A 12,496-nucleotide genomic window follows, 5' to 3' on the forward strand; every position below is an offset into this window, starting at 1 on the left:
TGTCGGCAAGCTCGTTAACTTGCAAATCGGGCTTAAAATCCTGTAGTGTAAACTTGGCATAAAGCTGCAGCCCCTCAATTAATTAGAATACTTCTCACCAAATCGCTTTTAATATCTCCCCACAATGCTGGGCTGCTGTTTGTCTCTCAAAACAGGTGGTCATTATCTTTTTTAATCTCACTGTTTTCATCATCCTTCTTAAAGGATTAGTTCACGTTCAAATAAAATTTTCCTGATAATTTACTCACCCCCATGTCATCCAAGATGTCAATGTCCTTCTTTCTTCAGTCGAAAAGAAATTAAGGTTTTTGATGAAAACATTCCAGAATTATTCTCCTTATAGTGGACTTCAATGGCCTCCAAACGGTTGAAGGTCAAAATTAGTTTCAGTGCAGCTTCAACGGGCTTTAAACGATACCAGACGAGGAATAAGGGTCTTATCTAGCGAAACGATCTGTCATTTTCGAAAAAAATTTAAATGTATATGCTTTATATAAACAAATGATCGCCTTCCAAGTGGTTCCGCCAAAAAGCTTACGCTGTATGTCCTACGCCTTCCCTATTCTACTTACGGAAAAAATGGAACTGGCGCTGCGTTTGTTCCGTAAGTTGAATAGGGAAGGTGTAGGACATACAGCATAAGCTTTTTGAAGAATATGAAAGTGCGGTTTTGGTGGAACCACTTGGAAGGCGATCATTTGTTATATAAAGCATATACATTTACATTTTTTCTTGAAAATGACCGATCGTTTCGCTAGATAAGACCCTTATTCCTCGTCTGGTATCGTTTAAAGCCCTTTGAAGCTGCACTGAAACTGTCATTTTGACCTTCAATCGTTTGGAGACCATTGAAGTCCACTATAAGGAGAATAATCCTGGAATGTTTTTATCAAAAACCTTCATTTCTTTTCGACTGAAGAAGAAGGACATGGAGATCTTGGATGACATGGGGGTGAGTAAATTATCAGGAAAATTTTATTTGAAAGTGAACTAATCCTTTAAGACTTTGTGGCGGTGGTGGAGGTGGCACTCACAGGCCGGCTCAGAATCACCGCTCCGTTCACCGATTATTTACTATTTTATTTTGATTTACAGCGTGGGTTTCATATTATCCTGCTCAAGTTGTAATACGGTGGCATCTGCTCATGTTCGCCAGACTGTTCCTCATACTGGTGTCGGCCTGGAGGTTTTCCTCCAGGATTGGAGGATTGTCTTTTTGGGGTTGATGTTTACACGGCTCCGTTGAACATGGTCTTACGTTACACCTCCCGCCAGCTGTTATGCCTTAAACGGAACTATTATCTGTCTAAAGACACTTATGCCTGCTGTGGTAATGCCGATTTGCTGCGGCCAAAGCGGTACATTCATCAGAGCTCAGGATGCAGTTATACACCATCTTCTCTCATCCCGATCCTTAATTCCCGACGAAAGAACAAAAGACTGTCTCACTCTGGAGCTGTTTCTGATAATTTATTATCGTTGCCCTGCGTGGGGTGGAATTCCAGCGCGGCGATGTTTACAAGTCTTTTAAATGCTGGGTTATATAATACGTGATCTGTAAACAATACGGCTTTGCTTTTATCAGACATTATTACAGACAATAAACTGGACTTGTAGTTTATTACTGAAACTTGGCACAAGCAGGATGATGGCCGCCTTTTTAATCAGTTGACTCCAACAGGTTTTGGTCTGCTTGACATCCCACGGATCACTGGCAGAGGTGGGGGTATTATAGTGGTTTATAATCTGCTATGCAATATATGTCCTGTGCAGGTACCTCATTTCACTACATTTGAATGTCTTGTTTTAAATTTATCTACTCCTCATGCAACTGTCATTGCTACGGTGTACAGATCTCAAAGTTGATGGTGCTAATTCTCTGACTGCATCAGTTCAGTTATGCAATGATTTCCTCAACTTTTTTAGTGATAAAATTCCCAGTGTTCACAAACAAATAACTTGCTCCTCCGGTCCTCCTGCTTCAACTTTTCAAGTTTTTTTTCCTGGTACCCCTCTGTCCAAATTTTACTTACTACTTCCTGATTCACTCAGTGAGCATGTATCTTGTATGAAAATTATCACTTGCATACTTGATTCCTTGCCATATAGTTTAGTTATATCCTGTCTCGGCTTTTTATGTCCTATTGTTCTTTCAATTATAAATGACTCTTTGTCAACTGGTGTTGTGCCAGAAGCACTTAAAACTGCTGCTATCACTCCTGTACTAAAAAAGCAAAATACTGGTTTGAACAACTATAGCAATTTTCATCCAATTTCAAATCTTCCATTCTTGGCAAAAATTTTAGAGGGTGTTGTGGCTTCTCAATTACAGACTGTCAGTAACCTCTTTGAGCCCAATCAGTCTGGGTTTCGGAAATTGCACAGTACTTAGACAGCCTTGGTAACGACCTGTTATTAGCATCCGACTCTGGTTCTGTGTCCATCCTTATTCTATTGGACCTAAGTGCAGCTTTCGACACGTCGATCACTCGCTATTACTTAGTCGACTTGAATCTGTTTTCGGTGTATCTGAGACTGCTCTGGACTGCTATTTTTCTGATCGCAGTCACTGGATGAGCACATGGATGGGCACAGATCAGAGGTTGGTTCTGTTAGTATGGGTGTCCCCCAGGGCTCAATTCTTGGTCCTTTACTTTTTAGTGTCTTTTTTTTCACACTTGGTCAATTATTGAGATCTCTCGACCTTAATTATCATTTTTGTGCGGACGATACCCAGATTTACATCCACTCAAGACCTCGTTCTTTCATCTTAGAAATATTACACGTCTACGTTCCATGCTGTCTTTTTCTATTGCTGAAAGGTTGAAAGGCTTGTGAAGAGAACAAAAACGCGGATCTTTAGGAAGTTTTATTCTTCCACATTCTTCACAACTTCCCATTCTTTTCTCCTCTTATCGCTAGGAAAGCAGTAAAGATTTAAATCGCTTTTCTTGAGGCTCATCGACTGAAAATTACAACCAAAAGCTGCACAATGTGGCATCGTATATTATATTCCGAGTTGTGTTGCGTTAAAAATAGCAATATGACAGTGTCAGTAGAGCAGTGAGTGCAACCTTTTGACGTCACCGACATAGAACGCAAACAAAATGGCACCGCCCATTGTCCAAATATGTCATGGATTTTTTAAATAACGTAAATCTTTCATGGGTTTTCTACTACATATTTCAGTAAGAGACATCATTTACGTTATATTAAGCCATAGAAGTGTTAACACCAGGGGTTCCCTTTAACAAACTTTAATATCTGCAAAACTCGGCAGCTAAAATTTTGTCTGGGGCTAGGACTGTTGACCATATAACCCCTGTTTTGGTATCGTTGCACTGGTTACCATTAAGATTCTGTGTCGATTTTAAAATTCTTACTTTAACATATAAGGCCTTGCATGGTCTGGCTCCTTAGTACTTGGCCGAGCTAACACCTTACACACCTAGTCGCAACCTGCGTTCTTCTCAGAGTGGGCTATTAGTCGTTCCTAAAGCAAGGTTTCGCTCTATAGGGGTGACGGGGGGTTCTCATCTTACACCCCCAATTTGTGGAATTCTCTCCCGTCTGACATGAGGGAAGCAAATTCATTAGTTATCTTTAAATTAGAGGTCTGCGCGGGACAGTTTTTTTCGGCCTGCTCCCACAAGGTTCTATTTCGCACGCACCCGCTCCCGCCTAAAATTCACTCTATGTTCACTCGCTATCCGCATATAGTGATTTTCTTATCAACCCAACGGGTTCCGCTAAATTTAGATTGTTTCCAGAATCTCGCGTTTAAACTTCCCCTAAAGAAAGAGAGTGATTGGGGATAACAAATATAAAATGTTGCATAGCATATACAAGATTTTTATGTGTTATTTGTCTTATGATGCTATCAACACCCTAAAAAATGTCAGAGAAAAAATGTCCAAGAATAATAGGCTAAATATCACAGAGAAAAATAGGCTAAATTAAATAGCCTACAACATGTCTTGCCAGTTTTTTCAGGACAGGGAACTGGGGACTGTGTGAACGCCACCACTGCAGAAAGTTTTGTTCACTTAAAGTTCAAGCACAGATGCGCTGATGTCAAAGCATCTTGGGAGCGACCGGGTTATTGTCAGACCGCTCACTCCCGCCTAAAGTACACTATAGTTACCGACCGCAATCTGCCTTTCATTCAAAATTTAATCCCGCGCAGCAAGAAATCTTATCGGGGCTCGCGTTTCCCGTGGGAGAGCGGCGGGAATGCAGACCTCTACTTTAAATTGTTTTATTTTGTTGTTGTTTTTTTCTTTTATTCAGTGTTATTTCATGTTTCCTTTTCTGTGTTGCTCTGTACTTTGTGTTTTATATTGTTGTGCTTGCTTTTGTTGTAAAGCGCTTTGAGAAAGCAACTTTAAAGGCGCTATACAAAATAAATGTAATAAATCAAATAATTATTTATTTTATTTATTTATTTATTTTTTTTTTTTGCAACTGCAAAAAATAACAAAAAATATTTGTAAATTATTCCACAATATTCAAAAAAATAAAATAAAATAATTATATGAAAAAAATACACAGTAAATTTGCCAAGTGCCCAGTAGGCCCATGCTTTAATCCGTCCTTGGTCTTTGTCTTCACAGTGTTGTGAATTTGGAATGAGTATTTACAGCCCTGTGTTCCTGTATTAACTGGCGTCGGTGAGGAGAGTTGGCCAATCGTGCTTACGCGTCCTGTCATCGCATGCTATTTCTTTGTATGAAAAGCTGCCTTTACATGGACCCCAATAATCTGATTGTAATCGGACTCCTAGCACAGTTGGAATGAAAATGTCACATGTAACTACGTCAATTGGAATGAATTTGCCAGATCTGATTAAATTTTCTTTTGGTTTGTAAGGGTTGGTTTAAACCTTTTCTAATCTGATCAAGAGGACATGTGAACACTTGATCAGATTTCCAGAAACTTCCTTGATCACTTTCCAGAAACTGGAAAGTACTGCACATGTGCAATGACATAGATAATATAATCATGCGCATGATTTATAAATCGAGGGAACGAAATAGTAAATCGAGGGAACAAAATAGTAAATCGTGCGCACGTTTTAGCCTACTATTTTTTTTCCTGCATGTCATGTCCGGGGCTCCGTAGCTCTTTAAAACATGAAAAGAAGAAATTAAGGAGAATAGAATGAGCAAACAGCTGGAAACTGTGTTTCCGTGCAGTGTGCAAATGTAAAAAAAAGAAGATCTTTATTTATCTTCGTCTTCCATGGAACCTTCCTCTAAGCGTTACAGAAATTACTTTTGAGGAAAGTCTGTGTGCTCAGTGGCCCAATAGCTGTCTGGTACATCTTTAAGAGGATTACTTGCCATGGAAACAAATGGCTGTTACACAGAAGAATACCTCCGTAACATACATCTGAATTGGTACATTTTCGGCAGTATGCAGACCTGTGGTATTTCCCATATTTGGTCAGTAATACTCCTGGACTTGTCCGAAAACCTGTAGTGTATACAGGCGTATACTGGTCCGTAAACACCTATTTTCATGCAGTGATATATGGCTAAACTAGTATTTCCACTTACCATTGTGCAATGTTTACTACAGTACTGACCAAGTGGATCAGGCATTCCAAGCTCATGTGATTAAATGTAGGCGGGCCTAATTTGCATATTCATGATTCCATGTATACTAAATGAAGCAAGGATGGAGTTTTATTCAAGCTATTTTAAGCGATTTTTTTTTTTTTTTTTTTTTTTCACATGAAAAAATGTTTAAATATGTAATTTTGGTGATCCAAGATGAGTTTTAAGGGATAAAATGACTACAGGGGGAATTTAACATACTGTAGGCCTTTACATTTCCTGTAAAGGTAACCAGGGTGTGTACTGTAAATACTGACAGAATAAAGGTATCTGAAAAAAATATGAGTCAGGGACAGCAGTCAGAACACAGACCAGAGCACAAGTATGAAGTTTAACACAGCTTTGAGTGTTATCGGAACCATACTTCTCAGCATAGAAGGTAAATCTTAAAATCTATAAAATTAAGTGTAGATTTAATAATGTTTAAATGGTTTAATAATGACAATTCAATTTAATTCTTGTTGCTAAGGACCTTTGTAACTCACAGACACTGATACCTGAAATGACCGCAAACAAGTGATCGTAAATATCTTTTATCTAAAGGTTTGTTTAAATGCTTGAAATTGGATTTGGAGATAAATATACATTGTGCTTTCGTAAGATGTATTTATTTATATACTTAATTTTAATGGATGAGTTTAATGTATATGAACTCATTCAGTACTGTTTAAACAGCAGCTCAGGGTGCGCCTCATAAAGTTGGTTGAACAAATATTTAAAGAAATGAAATCTAGACAAACAGTATTATTCTAAAATATAGAAAACCGTGATAATAATAAAGAATGAATAGTGTCCAAACATTCAACTGCCTATTATACTACTATTGTAAGTATAATAATAGTAATTATTTGATATTTTAATAATAAATATTTCATAAATAAAGGTTCAAAAGGAGGTTTTGCAGCAATACTTTAGAAGAACAACTTTTGCTTCCCCAAGAACTTTGAGTGAACAGTTTTTAAAAGAACTTTTTTAATAATCTAAATAACCTATAAAGTATCTTTTGTGCAATGGAAAGTTTCCATGGATGTTAAAGGTTCCTCATGGAATGATAAATGCCAATAAAGAACCTTTATTTTTAAGAGTGTAGCTTGTTTATTGAATGGGTATAAGTCAAATCTATGAAATATGATAGTAAATTAAAAAAAATCCTGAAAGTGGTTGTAAGACCAGCTGCACAAGTAAGAAGCAAGTATATAGGGTGTATTTAAATACTTATGTTAACAAACTACTCACCCACTGTTTGAAAAAAGTTAAAACCTGAAAACCTTTTTGTAAATTAATTACCCTTTGGATTTCAATTTAATTAGATTGAATCAAGTTGTAGCTCTCAATGGCCAATTCCCGATAACCGTTTTATGATTTATGGCCATTATTAAAACAAATAATCAATGCAGCAACCCAGAAATCCCTGTAGTTTCTGTATAGAGATGCTGTCAGTGTAAAATCACAAGAACCTGCTGCTGTAGTTACACTGCTACTTCACACGGTGTGAAACAGGCCTTATTTAGCTCACAGGACTGACAGGTTCAGTTACTATTATTATGACAAGACAATAAAATCATTTAACAACTTAACATGTATTTTGTTTAGTTTCATTGTGTTTTGGTTCTTGTTCTCCTGTTGCCTTCATTCCTTGTTAATCTCCTAAATTGTTAATTAACCAGCACTTGTTTCTGTTCTGGATAATTAGTCCTCCCTGTGTATTTAAGCCCTAAGGCTATGTTCACACTGTCAGTCCAAATCTGATTGTTTGTATATACGATTGAAATCTGATCTAAAATGATTGACGTCCACATTGTGTATCGCAACTACGCCAAAAACAACAACAACATAGAGGGCTTTGCAATACAGATGTTGTCTTATTTACAACATGACGATGTTTAGTCACCACACTGCATCTTAGTCCAGAACCGTAGGAGGCTGGTATACGTGGCTTTATTCCGTGCTGTCGTTTCTAATAATGTGCTCGTTTCCACCAGTTTCAAAACATGTCTCCATTTTATTGTCATTTTCTGCTCATCCGGCACTTTGTAACAACACAACCTTATTTCTGCAGCGACTTTCAGCATGATTCCTATAACAACGTCTGACGTTTACGTATTACGTGGTGTGAGAAAGTCACATAAACCGCACAAAATGTAATCAGAGCAGTCAGACTGGATTTCCAGAAATGCAATTTGAATAGGATTTCAAACCACATGAATGTAGCTTGAAACTTCAAACTCGAAATTTCATGTGATTTTTGGCCGTTCACATCTGACTGGATTTTAATCACATTTGCACAAAAATCGGATTTGGACTGACAGTCTGAACATAGACTTAGTTTTCTCTGTTCAGTGTTCTGTCTCATTAATGTTGTAGTGTGGTAGGACTTATTATTTCTCCTGAGTGATTGTTTATTTTTATTAAAGATTGTTTTCTTGAGTCTCCTGTGCTGTGCGTGTTAAACTCAGCAACCTGGTTATAATCCTTAAACACTATAATTCATGTGAAAGGATTGTCTTGATTCATGCCGGTGGTATGTACCAACACTTACGTAATAGGTTTACAAACCAGTTTATCTGCTCTGTACGTGTTCATCTAATTGTTTGGTCTCTGCCTTTCAGGTTCTCTCAGCCAGTTAGATGGTAAGTTGTCACTCTTAAAGGGATAGTTCACCCAAAAATTAAAATTCTGACATCATTTACTCACTCTCAAGTTGTTCCAAACCTGTATAAATTTCTTTGTTCTGCTGTACACAAAGGAAGATATTTGGAAGAATGTCAGTTACCAAGCAGATCTCGCCCCCATAGTAGGAAAAAAAAACATACCATGAAAGTAAATGGGGGGCAAGATCTGCTTGGTTACAATCATTCTTCCAAATATCTTAATTTGTGTTCAGCAGAACAAAGAAATGTATACAGGTTTGGAACAACTTGAGGGCGAGTAAATGATAAGTTCTTCATTTTTGGGTGAGCTCTCTCTTTAATGACCATAAAACTATTGTTCTGCATATCTTGTGTGTATAAAATAATTTTAATTGGGAATTCCCACATTGTCTTTCCTGTCATCAGTATGTGGTCAAGCCCCCCTGAACAACAAGATTGTTGGAGGGGAGGATGCAACAGCGGGATCTTGGCCGTGGCAAGTCAGCATTCAAAGCGCCAAGTATGGAGGCCATTTCTGTGGTGGGAGTCTAATCAGTAAAGACTGGGTTTTGTCTGCAGCTCACTGCTTCCAGAAGTATGAAGTTTAAAGCTTAAATACAATTCAAGACAGTATTATAAACTGATGATAGTGGAATTAAAAGTGACTTTTCTTATGTACAGCTCCTTGGGTACCATTGAGATCTACCTGGGACGTCAGAGCCAATCAGGCTTAAACCCTTATGAGGAGTTCAGGACAGTGAGCCAAGTCATCAACCATCCTAACTATGACAGTGCTAGTAATGACAATGACATAGCACTTCTCCAGCTCTCCTCTTCTGTGACTTTCTCTGATTATATTAAGCCAGTCTGTCTGGCAGCTACTGGTAGTGTATTCACTGCAGGTACAAAGAGCTGGGTCACTGGCTGGGGAGCGCTACAGTCTGGAGGTGAGTGAATATTTGCCTGCAAAACAATACTGTAAAGTTCCACGATTCACAGTAAATGGCCATTAAAAGCCACCAAAATTGTCCTTTGTTTTGTGCCACAGGCTCGAGTCCTGACATACTGCAGGAGGTGATGATACCAATTGTGAGCAACAGTGACTGTAATAATGCTTATGGAGGGGGCATCACGAGCAACATGATTTGTGCTGGATTGTTAAATGAGGGAGGAAAAGATTCATGTCAGGTAAGACATCAATCATTAATTTTAACCTTTTTTAATTTACAATTTACAAAACACTAATTAGCAGTTTTTGGGTCAGCTGCAGACTTTATATTACCATTATCAATCTATCAGTGTTGCCAGATCTGAGTGAAACACTAGCTTAATAAGCAATCAGATCTAGCCTAATGACCCAAGCCATCTGCCTGCATTGACACCATTTTCTTTAAGAGCTGCTGTGCAGCCAAAATTATATACCAGTTATCACTATAAAGCTGCTTTGACACAATCTGCATTGTAAAAAGCGCTATATATATATAAAGGTGACTTGACTTGACTACATGGTTGTTTAAGAAATTAAATCTACACACTCCATCTTTTAGGGTTAAAAGAACCGTTGCCAAACATATAACATGCTAGAAAAATAATAATCACTGTAATAATGATCCATCCATAGACTCTTAAGGATTTGCTTATTAAAATCCAAACAGCGACTTTTTTGGGGGGCCGGGCAGTGTATATATAATGTAATTTGTTCTAGTTAAATCAAAACAAGGGAACAAATTAGTAAATCATGGCCACGATTTAAAAAAAAAAATGAGGGAACAAATTAGCAAATTAAAAAATCTTAATTTGTGGCCATGATATATATATATATATATATATATATATATATATATATATATATATATATATATATATTTTCCTCCCATGTCATGTGCAGGGCTCTCGCTGTCATGAGAGTTTTTTTTTTAAACATACATCAGCATGACATCAGAACAAGTTGGACGACACTCAGACACATTTCTAACCGGCATGCATCTTGCTGGGATCACTGGTGATCGGTTCTGCGCAGATTTCTCAAAAGAGCCTAATAATAATAGCCACTGTATATTTTCATATATATAAATGAAAAGTGTTTATCAATACAGGGAGACTCTGGAGGTCCAATGGTCAGTAGGAATGGCTCCGTCTGGATTCAGTCTGGCATTGTGAGTTTTGGTAACGGATGTGCTGACCCCAAGTATCCTGGTGTGTACGCCAGAGTTTCTCAGTACAATAACTGGATCAACTATAACATAGGCAGCAACCAACCTGGATATGTCGAATTCAACTCCAGTGAATTCGGAAGCTCACTCAACCTCCTTTTATTCTCCATTTCTCTCACATTCTCCTTTATCCCTTTCATATGCACCATCTTTTTTCATTAAGATTGTTTGAATGACAGTTCTCAGGGTTCTTTGATTAAGAGGGCAATTGTGCTGTATAGGTTTTCATAAATATGTGAAGAAAGTAGATACATTGTTATATTGTCATTTATTCTTTATCTTTTTAAAAATGTAAATTTCTTGGAAATCTACTCTTATTATTGAGTTTTTACATTAAAATATTGCACACTAATGAAGTTCAGCAAGTTTTTGCCCTCAAAATGTTTGGATAATGAGGGTGGAGTTAATGATATTTGGCCTAAATGTTAGACCTGAATGATGCTTGCAATTATTATGCATAGTTAATTATTGTCCTCAATTTGGGTCATAACTGATATTTTGAGAGACTGTTGAATTTGTATTGACTGGTTGTATTTCTTTGCAAATGCACTGCAGCCACTTTTTGTAAGGGTTATGTTTAGTTCTGTTAGTTCATCCTCTTCTGTTCCTGCTATTTGTATGTTGACCAAGTTTCCTAGTGTGCGCCTGTTAGTCACTAAGTTTACCTGTTGTTTATTTAGTTTCCTTGTTTACGCCTGTATATTTAAACCCTGAGATCTGTCTGTTCTTTGTTTCATGTTATCAATGTTAACGTGATTATTGTGTGGTCCTGGTTTTATTTTATGCTGCAGCCATGGTACGACAGCAAAGTTCCTTGATTATTACGCCGGAATGAGAGTATAGTTCCTAGTCATATTGGCCTAGAAAATCGCAACTTTTCATTTTCCGTCGGTCTTAGTACATGATGTAACTACAGAAGAGTCAAGTTTTAAATAGGAAAAATATCGAAACTGTTTGGTCATTTTTGAGCGAGATGCTAACGGTCTAATCAGATTCAATGAACTATGCTAAGCTATGCTAAAAGTGGTACCGCCAGACCCGGAGATCGGCTGAATGGATTCGAAAACGGTAAAACTCAACTGTTTAACTCTAGGGGAGTTAAAAGTGGAGTGTTCCTTTAAAGGCTTTGATATTCCTTTGTTGTGCGCTCATTACAGCCACTATGTTGTGACGCTTTGGTAATGCTTTAGATTACAGCCCGCAATTAACGTAAGTAAACCGAATTTACAGTGTACCTTTTTGAAATTATAGTGTACCTATGCAGTACGTATGTGTAGGTATAAGTAAACAATACACAAAGTTTGGGGAATAAAGGAGTAGCAACCTGGAAAATTAAAAATTATTATAAAAATTTAATTTATAACTAACGTATTTTATAATATTCTATTATTACGTGGTATGTTTGGCTTACTATGCTAGGCAACAGTCTTACAATTTGGAGCAATTTAGCTACAGCATACACTATACCTTTTGGTAATAGTGTACCTATAGGCTACATATAAGATGCCACTTTTTAACTATGGGGTACTACAGGATTGAGATTGTTAAGCAAAAAAACCTGGGGAATTGAAACTGTCTCCAAGGAATTGATATGTTCTAAAATAATGTTCTAAAATAACCGTCGCCTTAAACTCACGCTGGAGGCTCAGCTAGAATATAGAGACCCCAGAATAACGATAAATTAGAATATAGATTTAGTTTGCAATTTGGATTATTTTATTTTTGGATTATTATATTATCATTTTTATAAGATCTCATGAGTCCTGAGAAATGCATTTTCTACTTCTGAAGTGCTCCTTTTATAAAGACCACCACTTTCTCACATAACACAGTTAAGCATAGAATGAATTATTGATTCTCGAGCCATCGATATCAACCAGATCAGCACAACTGCCATGGACAGCACCTGATAACGTCGCACTTAAGAAGATATACCTTAAGCAACCTCCTAAGGTACAGTTCGGGGAACATGCCTAGAAATGGTATATATTCAGTTAAGATCTACCTTTAGAGTCTTTGTAGCACACTAAGACAA

General features: G+C 37.3%; 2 protein-coding genes across 3 annotated transcripts in view; one reads left to right on the forward strand and one right to left on the reverse strand.

The window, feature by feature from the left end:
- LOC127510588 (gastrula zinc finger protein XlCGF8.2DB-like) overlaps nucleotides 1-12,496 on the reverse strand; it is a 445,238-nt gene that overhangs the window by 250,341 nt on the left and 182,401 nt on the right. The gene's annotated exons all lie outside the window — the stretch shown is intronic.
- The window catches only part of LOC127510692 (trypsin-2-like), a 30,823-nt gene continuing 23,990 nt past the window's right edge, over nucleotides 5,664-12,496 (forward strand). Inside the window, exons 1-6 of one of the 2 annotated variants that reach the window (XM_051890621.1) lie at nucleotides 5,664-5,997; nucleotides 8,228-8,248; nucleotides 8,675-8,843; nucleotides 8,930-9,195; nucleotides 9,297-9,436; nucleotides 10,345-11,220. In XM_051890621.1, coding sequence (XP_051746581.1) covers nucleotides 5,943-5,997; nucleotides 8,228-8,248; nucleotides 8,675-8,843; nucleotides 8,930-9,195; nucleotides 9,297-9,436; nucleotides 10,345-10,623 — 930 coding nt within the window. In that variant the 5' untranslated portion in view covers nucleotides 5,664-5,942 and the 3' untranslated portion in view covers nucleotides 10,624-11,220. Of the gene's footprint in view, nucleotides 5,998-8,227; nucleotides 8,249-8,674; nucleotides 8,844-8,929; nucleotides 9,196-9,296; nucleotides 9,437-10,344; nucleotides 11,221-12,496 lie in introns of those variants that run through there. The other variant, XM_051890619.1, reaches the window with a different exon arrangement.

Source organism: Ctenopharyngodon idella, chromosome 4 (genome assembly GCF_019924925.1).
Source record: "Ctenopharyngodon idella isolate HZGC_01 chromosome 4, HZGC01, whole genome shotgun sequence".
Lineage (NCBI taxonomy): Eukaryota > Metazoa > Chordata > Actinopteri > Cypriniformes > Xenocyprididae > Ctenopharyngodon > Ctenopharyngodon idella.